Below are 21,134 nucleotides of genomic sequence, written 5' to 3'. Positions count from 1 at the left end.
CACCCATGTATGTGAGTAGGCTAGAAGGATTAGGGGGGGGGGGAGGACAATATTAATACGATGACATTGGCATTATTTGAACTGATGTGACTGTTACAACATGAGAATTTGCTTTCTTTCTATGTTTACCGAATGTTGTATGTTTTGGTTGTTCATCAATAAAATTGTTGAAACATAACTCATTAAAAATCCTGTAAAATAAAATCTAAGAGTAAGCAAAGTTGTAAAGGTCATGCTAAAAGTGTGACAAAAGCAAGTTAGGTTGGTGGTAGAGAGATGAATGTGATGGATGTCTACAAGCATATGGTTGAGATGTACTTGTGGGGTTGAGAGGATGGGGGGATGTTTTGTGTGAGTGTGCAACTGCATGCGTAGTGAATGACTAACCTTGTATAGTAGTGTGTTAGGGTGGGTGCAGTATGTTCCTGTGAGTGAGCTGGGTTTTGATGTGTTTGAGTGGGTAGGGTTGTTTCTGCATATGTGACTGCATGGGTAGTCTGTCTTTAGGTTTGTATTAAAGTTATCTGTGTACTTGTTCACCATGGTTGAGTGAGAGTGGGCGGAAAATAGGCTACAGATGCGGGCTCTGAATAGAGGATGACTACAGGTGTGTAGTTTTGGATCTATATGTGCATGTGGTGTGTCACTAGATATGTCTAGGATGGAGTAATCTGCAGATGGGTGTAACGAAGAGACCTCACAGGCGCACACATGCATATCTGTCATGAAAAGTCCAAACCTAAGGGCTGTAATAAATATCACTGTAAAATGTTGTAGTGTATTAATTTTAAGAACTACAGAATAAACACTTTGTGTAAACTCTGATGTTTTGCTAATATCTTTGCAGCCACCTTCTACCTATCTAATGCCTCCTTTCTCTATCGGGTAATCTCTTCTCAATTATCAGGCCTGCTTCCTCATCAAGCACCTCTCATCGGACACCTCCTTTCTCTCTTTCTCCTTTTCTCCTTAATCAGTCTTCTGAGGCTGCCATCAGACTCCTACACAGGCAACAAACGTGCAGAAGCTCCCTGCTCAAGACCAGCCAGGTCAACATGCAGGGAAAGAACAGGGAACAGTTGAGGAATCCCATCTGAGACACATTTGAAGCCATAAGTTTTACCTTCTTTGCAGGGCTTCTAACTTAACAGCTGTGACACTGAAGGCGCCTTTAGCATGGTTCTGATCATTCCATCTCCTTGATGATTTCATCTGTCTGTTTCTGGCACTGCAGAAACAAGAGGTACAGAGTGATCGGCAGTCAGCCATGTCCAATCACTTTTGCGGCCTTTTACTGCTGTGCATTGCATATTTTCAGCTTATTTTTTCCAGGACCTTGGGGAATTATGTGACAATGCAATAAAGCACAGACTGCAAAGTTAGGTACATGCATAATTCCCCCAGGGTATAAATTATGTGCTGGGTGCTGAGTTAGGAATTGCCACTCAAGAAGAAGATATCAGAGTTGTCATGAACAGTGCATTGACATTTCCAGCTCACTGTACCATGGCTGCCACAAAACAATAGAATTTTAGGGATTATTCAAAAAGGAATGGAGAACAAAATTGAAAATATCATGATTCTTATTATTGGGTACTTTTCTGATCACTCTACTTCAAAATAGATATAGCAAAAATAGAAAAAGCTTAGAGGACAATAACCATGATAAAGGGGATAGAACCCTACCTTTATGAAGAAAGGCTAAACAGGTTAGAGGTCTTCAGGAACAGGATGCTGGACTTGATGGACCTTGGTCTAACATAATGTGATTCATAGTAACATAGTAAGTGACAGCAGATAAAGACCTGAATGGTTCATCCAGTCTGCCCAACAGTCACACTCATTCTCCGAGGACAAGCAGGCTGCTTGTTCTCACTCATGGGTCGACTTCTACGGCGGCCCCCACCTTCGGAATTTTCCAGAGGAAAAACTGCAAACATTAGCATCCTCCAGAATTCGGACCGCGCATGCGCGGCCATCTTTCCACCCGCTGCGTGAGAGTCCCGCTTCAGTTTCTTCTTTTCTGCGGTTGGAGAGTGGCTGCTTCCAGTCTCTCTCCGTTCGGCCCCTGAGGAAACCTTCGCATTTTGAGCTTTGCTCTTTCTTTCTTTTTCCTTTCTACCTAATCCTGTTCCCTTTAAAAAAAAAAAAAAAGTCCCTTACTTTTTAGTTTTGCTCTTTCTAAGTTTTTGTAAGCTTTCATCGCGGCTCGCTTAGGCCATGTGTACACATTCTTCCTTTTGTGTCCTTTTTCTTGGCACAATCGAGAATTTTGATTTCGCCGCCGCTATTTTTCTGTCCATGTCATCGAGGACTCCCAGCAGCTTCAAGAAGTGTTCTCGGTGCAACGGGGCGATCACAGGTACCGACCCCCACGCATGGTGTCTTCAGTGCCTTGGGCCCGACCATCGCCCAGACGCATGTAAGTTGTGTCTTAGCCTTACAAAGCAGACACAGGCGTCGAGACAAGCTCAGCGGGACCATCTGTTTGGAGCTTCGCCCGGTTCTTCGACGTCGACATCGGGAGCGCAGGTAATGGCTGTCCGGAGACCACCACACGCTGGGAGCAATGAGCCATCGAGTGGGTCTCCACCTGCCTCGACAACTCCTGCTATGCAGGCCCACCGAGACCGACTACTTTTGGACCCGACCCTGAGGAGGCGTGTGGATTCCATGTACTCCTCGTCGGTACCGATGACGTGCATCGAGCGAAGGCTAAGAAGCACCGTCATCGGTCTCCTTCTACACACGGTACCGGGAGCTCCGGGGCGTCGAAGGATTCGGCACCCGTGAAACATCGACGCCGTGAGGGCCACTCACCCTCCATTCAAGAGGTGTCGGTCATCAGACAGCCCGGTACCGACTCTTCACTCTTCGCAGGTTCTGCCTTCGACTCCTGCACCGGCCCCACAGCCTTTCCCGGCAGAGACTCTGGACGAGCGCATCCGAGCCATTCTCCTAGGTGTTCTGTAAGGGCTGCTGCGTCAGTCTGTTCCGGTACCGGGAGTGCTTGCGCCCTCGGTACTGTTGATGGAAGCAGCAGCTGGCTCTAGGCCTGTGGTGAGGTCCCCGACGCCGGTGCCGCTTGCGGCATTGGCTTCAGCTGCCACCCAGGTCGACTCCCCGTCAACATCGTTGGAAGGAGCTTCATCGCCACTGGCACGGGAGTCGACCTCTCGACGTCGCCATCGAGGACGTGGTTCCTCGGAGTCGAGACGGGCCCGGTTTCGGACTGCAGTCAGAGAACTCTTGTCTGACACCGACAAGGATGCCTCGTGGGAGCAAGAGGAGGATCCCAGATATTTCTCTTCCGAGGAGTCTTGTGGTCTTCCCTCTGATCCTACTCCTTCACCATAAAGAAAGCTTTCTCCCCCGGAGAGCCTTTTTTTCTCTTCATTTGTCCGGGAAATGTCTGTGGCTGTTCTCTTCCCTGTGCTATCTGAGGATGAGCCAAGGACTGAGATGCTCGAGGTCCTTGACTATCCTTCGCCACCTAAGGAGTCATCCACTATCCCTTTGCATAATGTCCTTAAGGAGACATTGCTTAGGAACTGGATGAAACCACTAACTAATCCCACCATTCCCAAAAAAGCTGAGCCCCAATATCGGATTCACGGAGAACCTGAGTTGATGAAGTCACAGTTACCTCACAACTCTATGGTTGTGGATTCCGCTCTCAAGAGAGCCAGGAGTTCTAGAGACTTTGCCTCGGTGCCCCTGGGATGAGAATCTAGAACCCTGGACTGTTTTGGGAGGAAGGCCTATCAGTCCTCCATGCTCGTGTCCAAGATTCAGTCGTACCAGCTCTACATGAGCATCCACATGCGGAACAATGTGAAGCAACTGGTGGACTTGGTGGACAAGCTCCCTCCAGAGCACGCCAGGCCTTTTCAGGAGGTGGTCAGGCAGCTGAAGGCATGTCGTAAATTCCTGTCCAGGGGTTCTTATGACTCTTTTGATGTTGCATCCAGATCCGCTGCTCAAGGTATAGTGATGCGCAGACTCTTATGGCTGCGTGCCTCTTACCTGGACAATCGAGTCCAGCAGCGGCTTGCGGATGTTCCTTTGCCGGGGGGATAATAATTTTGGCGAGAAAGTTGAGCAGGTGGTCGAGCAGCTCCACCAGCGGGAAACCGCCCTCGACAAACTCTCCCACCGAGCGCCTTCTTCATCTACCTCATCAGGTAGACGTTTTTTCAGGGGAAGGAGGAATGCTCCCTATGCTTACAATAAGCTTAGGTACTCTCCACCTTCTCCACAGCCTTCTCAGGTTCAGCCCCAGTGCACTTGTTCTCGTCAACAGTGTGCGACTAGACAGGCCCCTGCAGCTCCCCAGCAAAAGCAAGGACGGGCTTTTGACTGGCTCCAGTTGAGCATAGCCGGTTTAAAAGTGTCTGTGCTGGATGATCTGCCGGTCGAAGGGAGGTTAAAATCTTTTCACCAAAGGTGGCCTCTCATAACCTCCAATCGGTGGGTTCTTCAAATAGTCCAACTAGGATACTCCCTCAATTTGATTTCCACACCTCCAAATTGCCCACCAGGAGCTCAGTCCTTCAGCTTCCAGCACAGGCAGGTACTTGCAGAGGAACTCTCCGCCGTTCTCAACGCCAGTGCGGTCGAGCCCGTTCCACCCAGGCAAGAAGGGCTGGGATTCTATTCCAGGTACTTCCTTGTGCAAAAGAAGACGGGGGGGATGCGTCCCATCCTAGACCTAAGGGCCCTGAACAAATACCTGGTCCGAGAAAAGTTCAGGATGGTTTCCCTGGGCACCCTTCTTCCCATGATTCAGAAAAATGATTGGCTATGCATTCTGGACTTAAAGGATGCTTATACACACATCCTGATACTTCCAGCTCACAGGAGGTATCTTCGATTTCGTCTGGGAACACAACACTTTCAGTATTGTGTGCTACCCTTTGGTCTCGTGTCTGCACCCGGGGTTTTTACAAAATGCTTGGCAGTAGTTCCGTTGTCGCTATGCAGACTGGGAGTGCATGTGTTCCCTTATCTCGATGATTGGCTGGTGAAGAACACCTCAGAGGCAGGAGCTCTACAGTCCATGCAGATGATGATTCAACTGCTACAGGTTCTAGGGTTTGTTATAAATTACCCCAAGTCCCATCTTTTCCCTGTTCAAAGACTGGAATTTATTGAGGCTCTGCTGGATTCACAGACGGCTCGCGCCTATCTTCCCGAGGCGAGGGCAGACAATCTTCTGTCCCTAGTTTTCCTGGCCAGAGCGTCGCAGCAGATCAAAGCTCGGCAGATGTTGAGACTTCTGGGGCCACATGGCCTCCACAGTTCATGTGACGCCCATGGCCCACTTTCACATGAGATCTGCTCAATGGACCCTAGCTTCCCAGTGGTATCAAGCTGCAGGGAATCTAGAGGATGCGATCCAGCTGTTCACCAAATTTCACAATTCCCTTCAGTGGTGGACAATTCGATCCAATTTGACCTTGGGACGTCCCTTCCAAATTCCTCAGCCTCTAAAAGTGCTGACGACAGATGCATCTCTCCTGGGGTGGAGAGTGCATGTAGATGGGCTCCACACTCAAGTAGCTTGGTCCCTTCAGGAATCAGGTCTTCAGATCAATCTCCTGGAGTTGCGAGCAGTCTGGAACGCTCTAAAGGCTTTCAGAGATCGGCTGTCCAATCAAATTATTCAAATTCAGACAGACAATGAGGTTGCCATGTACTGCATCAACAAGCAGGGGGGCACCGTATCTCGCCCCCTGTGTCGGGAAGCCGTCCAGATGTGGCTTTGGGCTCACTGTTTCGGAATGTATCTCTAAGCCACATATCTGGCAGGCGTAAACAACAGTCTGGCCGACAGGTTGAGCAGAATCATGCAACCTCATGAGTGGTCACTCAACTTGCGCATAGTGCGCAAGATCTTCCAAGAGTGGGGCACCCCCTTGGTGGATCTTTTCGCCACTCAGATCAGTCACAAGGTCCCTCAGTTCTGTTCCAGACTTCAGGCCCACGACAGACTAGCGTCAGATGCTTTTCCCCTTCATTGGGGGAACGGCCTTCTGTATGCATATCCTTCCATACCTCTGGTGGGGAAGACTTTGCTGAAACTCAAGCAAGATTGCGGAACTATGATTCTGATTGCTCCCTTTTGGCTGCGTCAGATTTGGTTCCCCCTTCTTCTGGAAGACTGGAGTTGTCTTCCGAAGAACCATGGAGATTTGAATGTTTTCCAACCCTCATCACTCAAAACGAGGGGGCGCTTCTGCATCCCAGCCTCCAGTCTCTGGCTCTCATGGCCTGGATGTTGAGGGCGTAGACTTCGCCTCCTTGGGTCTTTCTGAGGGTATCTCCCGAGTCTTGCTTGCTTCCAGGAAAGATTCCACGAAGAGGTGTTACTCTTTCAAATGGAGGAGGTTTGCCGTCTGGTGTGACAGCAAGGCCCTAGATCCTCGCTCTTGTCCTACACAGACCCTGCTTGAATACCTTCTATACTTGTCAGAGTCTGGTCTCAAGACCAACTCCATAAGAGTTCATCTTAGTGCAATTAGTGCTTTTCATTATCGTATACAAGGTAAGCCTATCTCTGGACAGCCTTTAGTTGTTCACTTCATGAGAGGTTTGCTTTTGTCAAAGCCCCCTGTCAAACCTCCACCAGTGTCATGGGATCTCAACGTCGTTCTCATCCAGCTGATGAAGCCTCCTTTTGAGCCACTGAATTCCTGCCATCTGAAGTATTTGACCTGGAAGGTCATTTTTTTGGTGGCTGTTACTTCAGCTCGTAGAGTCAGTGAGCTTCAAGCCTTGGTAGTGCATGCTCCTTACCTCAAGTTTCATCACAACAGAGTAGTCCTCCGCACTCAACCTAAGTTCTTGCCAAAGGTTGTGTCGGAGTTCCATCTGAACCAGTCAATTGTCTTGCCAACATTCTTTCCCCGTCCTCATACACGCCCTGCTGAACGTCAGTTGCATACATTGCAAGAGAGCATTGGCCTTCTATGTGGAGCGGACAAGCCCCTTCAGTCAGTCCGCCCAAATGTTTGTTTCTTTTGATCCCAACAGTAGGAGAGTCGCTGTCGGGAAATGCACCATTTCCAGTTGGCTAGCAGATTGCATTTCCTTCACTTATGCCCAAGCTGGGCTGACTCTTGAGGGTCATGTCATGGCTCAAAGTGTTCGAGCCGTGGCAGCGTCAGTGGCCCACTTGAAGTCAGCCACTATAGAGGAGATTTGCAAGGCTGCGACGTGGTCATCAGTCCACACATTCACATCTCATTACTGCCTTCAGCAGGATTCCCAACGTGACAGTTGGTTTGGGCAGGCGGTGCTGCAGAATCTGTTTGGGGTTTAGAATCCAACTCCATCCCCCTAGGCCCATTTTTGTTCTGTTCCAGGCTGCGCACTCAGCTGTTTTCTTTGTATGTCAATCTTTGTTTTGTCCTCGCCGTTGCGAGGCCCAATTGACCTCCTTTGTTGTTTTGAGTGAGCCTGGGGTGCTAGGGATACCCCATGAGTGAGAACAAGCAGCCTGCTTGTCCTCGGAGAAAGCAAAGATACTTACCTATAGCAGGTATTCTCCGAGGACAGCAGGCTGATTGTTCTCACAAACCCTCCCTCCTGTCCTTTGGAGTTGTTTTTCTCCTTCTTATTGTTTTTGATATAACTGAAGCGGGACTCTCGCACGGTGGGCGTGAAGATGGCCGCGCATCTGCGGTCCACGTGTCCCGCATTCTGGAGGATTCTAAAGTTTGCTGTTTTTCCTCTGGAAAATTCCGAAGGTGGGGGCCGCTGTGGATGTCGACCCATGAGTGTGAACAATCAGCCTGCTGTCCTCGGAGAATACCTGCTACAGGCAAGTATCTTCGCTTTATCAAGTCATGTTTATAAATGAATGTGATATGAAATACTTGGTTATTTTTTCTTTTTGGCATGTTTGGACATTGACCGTAGAAGTCTGCTCGGCCCTGTCCTTAGGTTCCAACTACTGAAGTTGCCATCAAATCCCACTCCAGCCTATCTAAATCCATCTTGTCATTTCCGGGACACAGACCATAGAAGCCTGTCCGGCCCTGATCTTGCATCCCAAATTACTGGAGTTTCTGTCGAAGCCCTGTCCAGCCCATCCTAAACCGGATTGCCATATACAGAACCCAGACCGTGCAAGCTTGCCCAGCACCGGCCTTAGTTCTTCACAGCCAGAGTTGCCATCTAAGCACCACGCGACATTTTCTAATTAAAGATCCTCTGTGTTCACACTACGTCTTTTTGAATTCCATCACCATTTTTTTTCCTCTACCACCTCTCTTGAGAGGGCATTTTTAGGCACCAACTATACACTCTGTGGAAAAGAATTTCCTGACAGTACTCCTAAGTCTACCACCCTGCAACCTCAATTCATGTCCTGTAGTAAGTTTTATTGTTTTACCTTCTTTGGAAAATATTTATTTCTATATTAATACATTTCATGCATTTAAATGTCTGTATCATATCATCCCTGTCCCTCCTCTCCTCTATGGTATAGATATTCAGGTTTTCAGTCGTTTCTTATACATCTTTTGGTGCAAGCCCTATACCATTTTTGGTATGAGAGTGAGTGATTTATTTATTTAATTTTATTCATACAGACTTTGTGAAGGAATATGAAAATGTATTCACTTAAACAATTTATTGTATGCCAGTCAACAAATCTTTTTGATGCACAGCAAGGCAAAACATTGGAAATTATATATAATTGCAGGAGCAATGCAGAATCCCCCACCTGCTCAACCAGCCTCCCCTCCTCTGCAGTGATCAAGAGGAGGCAGCGCAGGGCTTCCCATGGGGTTAGAGCTGCTGCATCCTCCTCCTTTGCCATCCTGGATCCTACTGAACCATGTGGCTGTAGAGAAGCTTGCATGATTCAAAGGAACAGTGGGACCCAGGACATCAGGTGAAGAACTTAAGGTCTGATGTGCAGCTGTGAGCCACTGCCTCTTGTTACACAGTCGGGAGGGGCTGGATAATAGCTGGAGCCTGGAGGGGATGTGTGTGCTGCTGGTAGGGGTGTGTGCCAGCATCTATGGGGGAAGGCTGCAGCAAACTGGGGGGGGGGGGGGTATGGAGGTTGGGGTAGGGCCAGCCCAACCATTAGGCAAGACTGGCTGATTGTCTATGGCAGCTGCAGTCAAAGAAAAACAATAGATCCTAGCAGCTGCATTTTAAAGAGCCATTAGCACATACTTTAACCTGCTTTTTTTTATAGGATGTTTGTGTGACAATCATAAATAAGTTTAATTATCAAAGAGGGGGGGGGGGTTGGGGGGGAGGTGCAGGCCTAGGAACTGAAAGTTAATTTGGGAGGAGGAGGGGCAAGACTGAAGGTTCACCTAAGCTTCCCACTACTATTGCACCAGCTCTGCTTGAGAGAAGAAGAAGAAAGGAAATGAGTGCTGGGATGGGGGAAAGAAAGGAGAGGTATGAGGTACATGCCTGTGAGGGAGAGAAATAAGGAATGGTGGAGGATGGACAAAACTAGGGGTGTTGCTGGGAATTAGGAAGTGAGATCACTGTGGGTGGGGGAGTGAAGGCAGAAGAGTGGGGAGAGAACTGTGAAATGTAGGAGGCAGAGAAAAGGGGAACAGAGAGGGGGTGTGGCATGTGGAGAAAACCAGGAGGTAGGCACTCTGGAGAAGGGGCAGAGAAAGCTGTGGGCTGAACCCATGGTTTTGAGAAATGCAGGGGAAATGATGGTGCTTAGAGGGAGAGGGTAGAAAGTAATCTCCTTTCTCTCCATGTGGATATCCACTTATTTTGTTTAACAGCTGCTTTAATTCAGCAGATTTCTCATGTTTTCCTGTTGCAGGTGGACAGATGACCCCTGTAGATATGGAGACGCTAAACCTGGACCCAGAGGCTGAGGTAGTACATTAGTTATGTTTCTTGTCTCACTGGCTGTTTTGAGAAGAGGTGGGAAAATGAGAAAATAGTATGGAGAAACGTTAGCTGTGCTTGCTTGTATAGATTTACCTGATCTGGCCAACATCTTCCTCAGCATCACCTAATGTAGACTCTAAGATACGTGTAGGGGAAATACTATTCTAGCTATTATGGTATGCAGGATGTGTTTCCTTCTTCAGCACTCCCTGATAATAAAACCTCGCCATGGTAGAATGCCACACTCAGTCTGTTTATGCACTAATATAATGAAGTTTTTAGGTTATTCATTGTAGGCCTCTTTTACAAAGGCGTGCTAGCATTATTATTATTATTTATTTAGATTTTGCTCATACCTTTTTCAGTAGTAGCTTAAGGTGAGCTACATTCAGGTACAATGGATAATTCTCTGTCCCAGGAGGGCTCACAATCTAAGTTTGTACCTGAGGCAATGGAGGGTTAAGTGACTTGCCCAAGATCTCAAGGAGCAGCACTGGGATTTGAACCGGCCACCTCTGGATTGCAAGACCAGTGCTCTAACCACTAGGCCACTCCTCCACTCCAGTCCATTGTTAGCATGTTCTAAAAATAAGCATGGGCTAAACGCTAGAGATGCCCATATATTCCTTTGGGTGTCTCTAGCATTTAGCGCGTTCTAATAACACTAGTGCGCCTTTGTAAAAGACCCCCTATGTGTTGATGATTAAGGAACAAAATATCTTGTGCTCCTAACAAGCACAAACTGAACCGGGAATGGAGATTTTGTCTGAGCAAATGTAACCACAGTCCCTGGATTCCTGCAGTAGGTTTGCAAGTTCTGTGGCAATATGTGGAATGTGTTGATAATTTTAAATGCATTTGTATATTTTTTTGGATGTTAAGTTAATTTCCAACACCTGTGTATCCGGTTACTTTATTTGGTCCTCTCCTCAGTGACAACAGACTATTTCAGAAAGCCTCTCACTTTCACACACTCTGAATCTCTACTGCGTTGGTGGGTAGTGGGCATAGGAGCCTCCTCATTCACTCCTGCCCACGGCCAGTTTCAGTAGAAATGGCTGCCAAGACTTCTCGTGACAGTCCCATCAGCCATTTCTACAGAGCAGCGGCATTGGGCAGGAACAAATGGGGTTTGTTCCTGCCCCCAAAGAGGCTACCAGACCACCAGGGCTTCTTCAGGTAGGCCCGGGCAAGACGGGGGGGGGGGGGGGGCTGAGAGTCATATTGGGGGGGGGGGGAGTTTTGGCCAAATGCACTGGTGCTTTTGGCTAAAATCTAAACCCAGATTTTGGGCTAGTTTTGATGCCAATGCCAAAACTGAAATTCAGTTGGCCTCTAGTTCAGGGCATAGGAACACAATTGTCCTTCTACCCTTAGTTTTACCTGTTCCCTCCAAGAGCTGCTTACCTGCATCTTAATGCTCTCTCTTTATGTAAGCCAGTGTGTGAGTATTCGTTTTTGATCACGAATGCTACATGTTTTATGACAGTGAAAAACTTTCCAGAATGTGTGTGATTGTGTAAATCTTACCGATAGTGTTATTTTATTGCGCATGTACCCCAATAGTGTTATTTTAGTGTGCATGTACCTAAATGAATGGCAGTCATGGGAACTTTTTTAGTGACCTGAAAATATTTTTTATTTGAATGCACAGACCTTGAAGAATAAGCAAGATGTGGTATATTACCTAATAATAAACTCCTGCCCTGACATCTGCTGTTTTACCTGGCTTATTGATAATGAGATGTTTTTGAGGGAACCTTAGACACTGCTTCCCATATGCTTACTTTATTGAGGGCTTTGTTAGGACTGCTATCCTCACTAGTATCAGCTTTGTGCTTACCCTCATGGCATGGTTTCTTGGGCATTCAGCATATATTGACTTCTGATTTTTTCTTCCAGGATGTTGACTTGAATCATTTCCGAATTGGAAAAATTGAAGGTTTTGAGGTGCTGAAGAAAGTGAAGGTGAGTCTACATATTAATAAGTGAGGGCACCATGCAGAACATTGCTCATCAAATGCTTTCCAACTTCTCTGCATGCATGTTTATGTATGTGCGTCTCTGACCTAGAAGAGAGCTGTGGTTTGGAACAGTTGCCAAACATTTTGTTGGTTTGGAAAGAATAGTAAAATGAAATCCAAATGGGATGATATATTTAACCTTTAGATGTCACTATCAACAGATTTCAAAGGATGCATTATACATTTATAGTGCTTCTCCACTATTAGTATTTTTTATTTATTTATCAAACTTGTATCCCGCATTGTCCACATAATCTAAACAGGTTACAATAAAACGTACATAATATTTATTTATTTATTTATTTATTTATTAGGATTTATTTACTGCCTTTTTGAAGGAATTCTCTTGTATACAGCAAGAATAAGTCAAACATAAGCAATAGACAATTACAGCAGTAAAAATATTCAAACAACAATACAAAGTATGGCACATTACAATGTCAACACAATACAACATTTTATTAGACAGCATAGGGTGTAAGCAAAGATGGAACATACAGATAGATAAGGTAGAGTAATAGGTGTAAGAAAATAAGGGACTAGTTTAAAGAGAGTTGCAAATGAGGTTAGAAAAGTGCTTGAACACTGTGGTAGGAGTGGATAAACATGTCTTGCTATAATATCTGCTATAATATTTACACAACAAATGATATCAAGCTAAAACATCTCTATACTGCCACCAAAAAACCCATAAAATAAATCATTTATCTGCCAATATAACTTTAACAAAATGCTTTTTGAAATAAATGTGTTTTCAACTGTTTCCTAAACTGAAGCAGTAAAGTTATGTGATGCAGTTCTAGAGGCAGATCATTCAACATTGTTGGACTATAAAAAAAAAAATCAGTAATCGATTTTCCTCTAGTCGGACCAGATGGAAAGAGTGTACATCCAGCAAACATTTTCCCTGAGACCTCAAGTTTCTAGGAGTACAATAAATTTTCAAACACTTAGAAATAGCTGAAGGTGCATAATTTTGTATGGCTTTAAATGCTAACAGTATTTTAAATCTAATTTGCCAAGCAATAGGGAGCCAGTGGAGTTTAATATGCTGGGGAGTAATGTGAAGTATACTTCCTAAGGGATGCAGTAGAAATTCATAGAAAATATATCTTTTCTAAACAAATTCTTCCACCAAAGTTTTCTCTTGTGCTTTTACCCAATTTTGGTGACCTCAGCAGTGTTCATTGTCAAAGATGTAAATATGGCAATGTAATTAGCACCAACTTCTTCATCGGCACACCCGATTTTTTACAAATTTTTATATATATATTTTTTACTTTATTTGTACTTATCTTTTAATATCAGACCTAGGGGCTCTGTTGCCCGACATGCATGTTTCGCTCGAGTACGAGCTGTATCAAGGACCTCCCCTATAATAAAGAAAAATACCGTAAGATTTTATTCTCCCATTACTAGAGCAAACCAACATTAACAGCTTCCCAAGCAGGGATAATTTCAAACTTTGTTCTATCAAACTTCTTACCTCAAGTCTCCCTTAGCGCCAGCTCTGCTATTAATTATCAGGACTGAACCCTTATTCAAAGATGGCCGGCGTTCCTTTTACCCCATTTAAATATACTATCAATGATGTCATGGTACCTCCCCTTGACCCCTATTGGACCGATCAGTAATATTTCCTCAAATCAGCAATGCCTATTCTAGCTCGGCATTTAAGCCGGCCGGCATCACCGTCTGCAGTGTAAATATATTAAACTGTTCCCTATAATTTAATAGCTTTTTAACCGACCCTCCCTCCTGGGCATCGCTGATTTGAGGAAATATTACTGATCGGTCCACTCTATGGTTACCCAGTCAAAGAAATTAATCGGATTTGTCTGGCAAGACCTGCCTCTAGTGAAACCATGTTGCTTTGGGTCCTGTAATGTATTGCTTTCGAAAAATGTTACTATTTTCTGTTTTAAAAGCGTTTCCATTAATTTATGCACCACAGAAGTCAGACTTGCTGGCCTGTAGCCCACAACCTCTTCCTTATGTCTGCTTTTGTGGAGGGAGGATCACATCTGCTCTTCTTCAGTCCTCTGGGACCACTCCTGACTCCCACTCCTGACTCTAGAGAAGCATTGAAAAGGTCAACCAGCAGAGCCGCTAGAACTTTCCTAAGTTCTTTCAGTACCCTTAGATGTATGCCGTCTGGTCCCATTGCTTTGTTCACCTTTAGTTTAGCCAGCTCCTCGCAAGCAGTCCTCTGAAAATCGTTCAGGGACTACCACCCTTCCATTCATATTTGTGTTTGTTTTCTGTGGTCCTGCTCCCAGCCCTTCAGCTGTGAACACAGAACAGAAATATTTGTTAAGCAATTCCGCCTTATCTTCATCAGCTTCTACATATTCCTCACCTTCACCTTTTGAGTCTCACAGTGCCACTTTTGTACTTCCTCCTGTCACTGATGTATTTAAAAACAATGACTTGTCCCCCCATTTTACAGTATTGGCTGTTGTTTCTTCCATTTGCATCTTTGCTTTCCTGATTAGTCTACCAGCTTCTTTTAGTATTTCTAGATATTATCACCTGTCTTCCTCTTTCTGCAATCTCTTGTAGTTTATGAAGGCTAACCTCTTTTTCCTTACCCTTTCAGCTACTATTTTGAGAACCAAAGCAGCCTCTACAACATTTCTCCTCCTTCCCAAATTTGTCCCAGATTGCATAGAGAATTCATGGCCCATTGTTTGTAAGTTTTATCTAGTTCTCTGGGGATAAATCTGGGTGTGTACATTATGGAAGTAAGCAAAATGTAGCGCCTGTTAGGAAACATAATCTGTCGCCGGGCCAACCAAGTTTCCAGAGGTATTCTCGTATATAGATTGAATTGCTGTCCAGTTTTCTGGATCTTTTGCCTGAGGAGCATGGCAGCGTCCATAGAGTGATCTCCTCTGCTAGATTGTGTTCCATCTGCAACCATAGTTTAGGGGCTCCAAGCAGCCATTCTGATATTATCTATAATTGTGCTGCCCTATGATACAGTGCAAAATGCGGCATCCCCATCCCTCCATTATATTTATTTATTTATTTGGATTTTACTCGCACCTTTTTGGTAGTAGCTCAAAGTGGGTTACATTCAGATTCACTGGGTATTTCTTTGTCCATGGAGGGCTTACAATCTAATTTTATACCTGAGGCAATGGAGAGTTAAGTGACTTGCTCGAGATGACAAACAGCAGTAATGGAATTTGAACCGGCCACCTCTGCATGTCAAGACTGGTGACCATTTTTCTCCGAGGACAAGCAGGCTGCTTGTTCTCACGACTGGGTTGACGTCCACGGCAGCCCCCACCAACCGGAAGAAAACTTTGCGGGCGGTCCCGCACGCAGGGCACGACCACCGCGCATGCGCGGACGTCTTCCCACCCGTGCGCGACTGTTCCCGCTCAGTCTTTTCTTTTCCGCGCTGGAGAGAGCCGTGTTCGTCTCTCTCTCTGTCAGCCCCGGAAACCGGATCGCGCTTTTGCCGCGAATTTTCTATTTTTCCCTTTTCGTTGTTCTCCGTTTTTCTATTTAGTTTAAAAAAAACAAAACAAAAAAAAACGTTGAACTTCCATATCATCAAGCTGATCAATCCATAGACTGGTGGGTTGTGTCCATCTACCAGCAGGTGGAGATAGAGAGCAAACTTTTGCCTCCCTATATGTGGTCATGTGCTGCCGGAAACTCCTCAGTATGTTCTCTATCTCAGCAGGTGGTGGTCACACACAGCAGCAGCTCTGGCTAGGCCTCCAAGCCTAATCCTTAGGTTTTGTTGAGGCCTGGGGTTGAGGGCTCTTTTGAGCAAGTGCAAACCTGGTGGTGCCAGGTCCCTCCTTTTCTCCCCCCTCCCGCTGGCTCCGTTTAAAAAAAAAAAAAAAAAATTTTAAACGTCTTTAAAGGCGTTTAATTCGACGTTTCTTTAAACGTTCATTGCAGCTACTCACTGGGACACCAGTTCGTTACAGCTCGGAGCGGCAAGCAGGTAATTTTACCTTTTTATAGCGGGCAGGGGGTTCCCCGATTCTTCTGCTCGTGGCATATGGCGTCGGAGGGCGAGGGCGCAAAGGGTCGCTCCCCGGATCGCTGGAGCGCTTCTAGAGGGGATGCGGGGGTTTTACAACCTGATTCGCCCTTGATGGGTGACAGTTTAGTGACCGATGAATGTCCCGGTCGTTCCTCCGGCGTGGCGGTTTTTTCCCGCCATAAACGCCCATCCCCCGCTCCTCGCCTCCGCCATCTTGGCCGGCCACGCGGCTCGGACGGCTTCTTCGTGGGCCGCCCTTGAGGTTGGAGACATTAATGCCATGAACGCCCTTAATTTGGGCGACGGCACAAGCGGCTAAAGTTAAGCGCCGTTCTTCCCGCGCGGCTCCTTCGCGGAGTTTCGCGCCGGACGCCATTTTGGATGCGCAGCATGTCTCTCCCCCGCTATTGCGAGCGCCGGTTGAGAGTGCGTCTAGGGCTGTTGCCCAGGCTGCGGAAGTGCACAGTCTGGGGGGTTTCTCCCCCGAGTTTGTTTTGCTGCTGCATCAGGCTTTCCTCATGCAAAACGCTGCCCCTGCTCCCTCTTCTGATAAAGAGGTTGAGGTTCCCAGAGGTAAACGCCCTCGGGTTGATTTCCAGGCCTTGGAGGACTTTGTCTCCTCCGATGTAGATGAGGGCAGCGTGTCTGAGGTCTCCCAACGGTCCTTTGCGGATTCCTTGGAGGAGATAGATCCCCGCTCGGATGGAGCGGATGACCCCTCTGCAGCGCGGCTTTTTAGCCCAGAGGATTTGCCCAACCTGTTTTTACAGGCCATGGACACTTTGAAGATTTCCTCTCCGGAGGACGTCTCTCCCTCAGCCCCTGTTGGCTCTGCCATTATGCTGGGGACGAAGCGCCCGCCTAGATCCTTCCACGTGCATGATGCCATGCACACCTTAATTGCGGCTCAATGGGATGTCCTGGAAACGAGCCTTAAAGTGGCTAGGGCTATGTCCCGCCTCTATCCTTTGGCTGTGAGTGAACGTGAGGCCTATCTGTGGCCTACCGTGGATTCTTTAATCACTGCGGTGACTAAGAAAACGGCGTTGCCGGTGGAAGGTGGCACGGCCCTAAAGGACGCCCAAGACAGAAGATTGGAGGCGGCCTTAAGGTCATCCTTTGAGGCAGCTGCTTTAAGTTTGCAGGCCTCAGTTTGCGGCTCCTATGTGGCCAGGGCGTGCCTGACTATGGTGCAGCGGGCTTCCCCCTCGGATCTTTCCTTGAGGGCTGATTGGCCGGCCCTGGAATCGGGCTTAGCCTATTTGGCAGACTTGCTGTATGATGTCTTGAGAGCCTCAGCTAAAGGCATGGCTCAGACAGTCTCTGCGCGGCGGTGGCTTTGGCTGAAACATTGGTCTGCTGACCACGCCTCTAAATCCCGCCTGGCTAGATTGCCTTTTAAAGGCAAGCTGTTCTTTGGGGTCGAGCTGGACAAAATCGTGACCGATCTCGGCACGTCTAAGGGCAAGAAATTACCAGAGGTCAGGGCTCGGGCTAGTACTCGTCCCGGTACCTCCAGAGGACGGTTGCTGGAAGCCCGTCGGTACCGCCCGGGCAAGTCGGGTTCCTCTGCCCCCTCTTCCTTCAAGAGGAATTTCTCCCCCAAGCAGCATTCCTTTCGCAGAGACCGCCGTCCCGGAGGTGCTCCCTCCGGTCCTCCCCCAGGGTCTCGTACCCAATGACGGGGCCTTGGTCCACGCCCCAGTGCAGATTGGAGGACGGCTGTCCTCGTTTCTGGGCGAGTGGACCACTATAACTTCAGACGCGTGGGTGCTGGAAGTCATCAGAGACGGCTACAAGCTAGAGTTCTGCCAACCCTTAAGAGACGGGTTTGTACTCTCTCCCTGCAAGTCTCCGGTCAAGCTGTGGCAGTGCAGCAGACCTTGGACAACCTGATCCGCCTGGGTGCGGTCGTTCCGGTGCCAAAAAATCAGATTGGCAAGGGACGTTACTCCATTTACTTTGTGGTTCCAAAGAAAGGAGGTTCTGTCCGGCCTATCCTCGACCTCAAAGGGGTCAATCGGGCCTGGAAAGTGAGGCACTTTCGCATGGAGACTCTCCGCTCTGTTATAGCGGCAGTGAAGGCAGGAGAGTTCTTGGCTTCCTTGGACATCAAGGAAGCGTACCTGCATATTCCCATCTGGCCTCCTCTCCAACGCTTTCTGCGTTTTACAGTCCTGAGACGACACTTCCAGTTCAGAGCCCTCCCTTTCAGGTTGGCTACTGCTCCGCGGACCCTTTCCAAAGTAATGGGGGTCATAGCGGCCTTCCTGCTAAAGGAAGGAGTACAAGTCCATCCTTATCTGGACGACTGGTTGATCCGAGCCCCCTCTTATGCAGAGTGCGGCAAAGCTATGGACCGGGTAGTTGCTCTTGTGAGCTCCCTGGGATGGATCATCAACTGGAAGAAGAGCCAGCTGCGCCCGACTCAGTCCCTGGAGTATCTGGGAGTTCGATTCGACACCCAAGTGGGCAGAGTGTTCCTGCCAGACAATCGGATTGTCAAGCTTCAGGCTCAGGTGGACTAGTTCCTAGTAGCCTCTCCTATTCGGGCTTGGGACTACGTGCAGCTGTTGGGCTCTATGACGGCCACGATGGAAGTAGTGCCCTGGGCCAGGGCTCATATGAGACCACTACAGCTATCTCTGCTGCTGCGCTGGACTCCGATGTCGGAGGATTATGCTGTGCGCCTTCCCGTAGACCCAGCAGTGCGCAAGGCGCTGAGCTGGTGGACGCAGACAGACAAGTTGTCTGCAGGATTGCCTCTGGTGACCCCGGAGTGGATTGTCGTCGCGACAGACGCCTCTTTGATGGGCTGGGGAGCCCACTGCTTGGGAAGGACAGCGCAGGGGCTCTAGTCTCCTGCAGAGGCAAGTGGTCTATCAACCTCCTGGAACTCAGAGCCATTCGGTTGGTGTTATTGGAGTTCATCCCGGTACTGGTGTTGTAGCCTGTACGGGTCCTGTCGGACAATGCCACGGCTGTGGCCTATATCAACCGCCAGGGAGGTACCAAGAGCGCCCCTCTAGCCAAGGAGGCTATGAGTCTTTGCCAGTGGGCGGAAGCGAACCTGGAGCAGCTTTCAGCGGCCCACATTGCCGGAGTCATGAATGTCAAGGCGGACTTTCTCAGTCGCCATACCTTGGAGCCCGGAGAGTGGCAACTATCTGCTCAGGCGTTCTTGGACATCACGAAGCGCTGGGGCCAGCCGAGCCTAGATCTGATGGCGTCATCGGCCAATTGCCAAGTGCCGCGCTTTTTCAGCAGAGGACGGGACCCTCGATCCCTGGGAGTAGATGCTCTTCTCCAACAGTGGCCGACACAAGAGCTCCTCTATGTGTTCCCGCCCTGGCCCATGTTGGGCAGGGTGCTAGACCGGGTGGCAAAGCATCCCGGCAGGGTAATCCTGGTGGGTCCGGATTGGCCCAGACGTCCCTGGTATGCGGACTTGATCAGGCTCTCAGTCGACGATCCTCTGCGGCTGTCAGTGGAGCAGGGCCTGTTACATCAGGGTCCCGTGGTGATGGAGATCCCTCTCCCTTTGGTCTTACGGCCTGGCTATTGAGCGGCAGCGTCTGAGGAAGAAGGGCTTCTCAGACAAGGTCATCGCCACTATGCTGAGAGCGAGGAAGCGCTCTACTTCTACTGCTTACGCCAGGGTTTGGCGTATCTTTGCAGCATGGTGTGAAGCAGGCTGTCTTTCTCCCTTCACTGCTCCAATTTCTTCAGTGTTGGCGTTCCTGCAAGAAGGTCTGGAGAAAGGCCTGTCGCTCAGTTCCCTTAAAGTCCAGGTAGCGGCTCTGGCTTGCTTCAGGGGCCGCCTGAAGGGTGCTTCCCTGGCTTCGCAGCCAGATGTGGTGCGCTTTCTCAAGGGAGTTAATCACCTGCGCCCTCCTCTGCACTCAGTGGTGCCTGCGTGGAATCTCAACCTGGTGCTAAGAGCATTGCAGAAGCTGCCTTTTGAACCCTTGTCGAGGGCATCTCTGAAAGACCTGACGTTGAAAGCAGTCTTTTTGGTGGCTATCACTTCAGCCAGAAGAGTTTCCGAGCTCCAGGCGCTCTCATGTCGAGAGCCTTTTCTGCAGTTCACTGAGGCAGGAGTGACTATTCGCACAGTGCCTTCCTTCCTGCCCAAGATTGTTTCTCGCTTCCATGTGAATCAGCAGCTCTGTCTCCCTTCCTTTCGTAGGGAGGACTACCCAGAGGAGTACTCTGCTCTTAAATATCTGGATGTGAGACGAGTCATCTTCAGATACTTGGAAGTGACCAATGATTTCCGGAAATCGGATCATCTGTTTGTCCTGTTTGCAGGTCCTCGTAAGGGTCTGCAGGCTGCTAAGCCTACAGTGGCAAGATGGGTCAAGGAAGCCATTGCAGCGGCTTATGTGGCCGCGGGGAAGGTGCCGCCTATCCAGCTGAAGGCTCACTCCACGAGAGCTCAGGCGGCCTCGATGGCAGAGGCCAGATCCGTCTCCTTGGAAGAGATATGCAAGGCGGCAACTTGGGCTTCGGCTCATACATTCTCCAAGCATTACCGTTTGACTGTGGCTGCACGGGCGGAGGCCCGGTTTGGAGCTTCAGTGTTGAGGTCAGGGATTTCAATGTCCCGCCCTGGGTGAGTACTGCTTCGGTACATCCCACCAGTCTATGGATTGATCAGCTTGATGATATGGAAGGTAAAATTATGTATAATCATACCTGATAATTTTCTTTCCATTAATCATAGCTGATCAATCCATAGCCCCTCCCAGATATCTGTTCTGTTTTTATTCTGGTTGCATTTCAGGTTCAAGTTTAGTCTTCAGTTATTTCAGAAAGACTTCGTGTTCAAGTTCTTTCACTTGGATTCTTCAAGAGTTGAGACGAGTTTGTGTTACAGTGAGCTGCTGCATTCCTCTCCCCTCCGTCTTACGGGGCTGGATTGAGACATAAATTCTGCCGGCACTCCCTCCCGCTTCGTGCGGCTGTAGGGCAGCTTTGTACCCCTCCCGCTTCGGCGGTGTTAGGGTCAATCAGCTCCTCCCGCGGTTGCGGTTGCAGGATAAGCCAGATCCCCCCGCATCGGCGGGTGTGGTGTCCCTCCCCCGCTCCGCGGGGATGAGCTGGACGGATTCCCCTCCCCCACTTGTGTGGGGATGAGCTGGGTTAATTCCCCTCCCCCGTTTCGGCGGTGGTGAGCTGGGCAGAGTGTCCCTTCGTGGGTGTAATTCTCTAAG

The 21,134-nt window shown here is 48.4% G+C and overlaps 1 protein-coding gene across 1 annotated transcript in view; it reads left to right on the top strand.

The window, feature by feature from the left end:
* Window positions 1-21,134, top strand: part of PPP1R7 (protein phosphatase 1 regulatory subunit 7) — a 229,391-nt gene that overhangs the window by 26,250 nt on the left and 182,007 nt on the right. Inside the window, 2 exon segments of the mRNA XM_030215930.1 lie at window positions 9,815-9,870; window positions 11,788-11,853. Of these exon segments, the coding sequence (XP_030071790.1) occupies window positions 9,815-9,870; window positions 11,788-11,853 (122 nt within the window).

The sequence above is a fragment of the Microcaecilia unicolor genome, chromosome 10, assembly GCF_901765095.1.
Source record: "Microcaecilia unicolor chromosome 10, aMicUni1.1, whole genome shotgun sequence".
NCBI classification, from domain to species: domain Eukaryota; kingdom Metazoa; phylum Chordata; class Amphibia; order Gymnophiona; family Siphonopidae; genus Microcaecilia; species Microcaecilia unicolor.
Note: the sequence above shows the minus strand (reverse complement) of the source record. Positions and strands in the feature narration are given on the sequence as shown.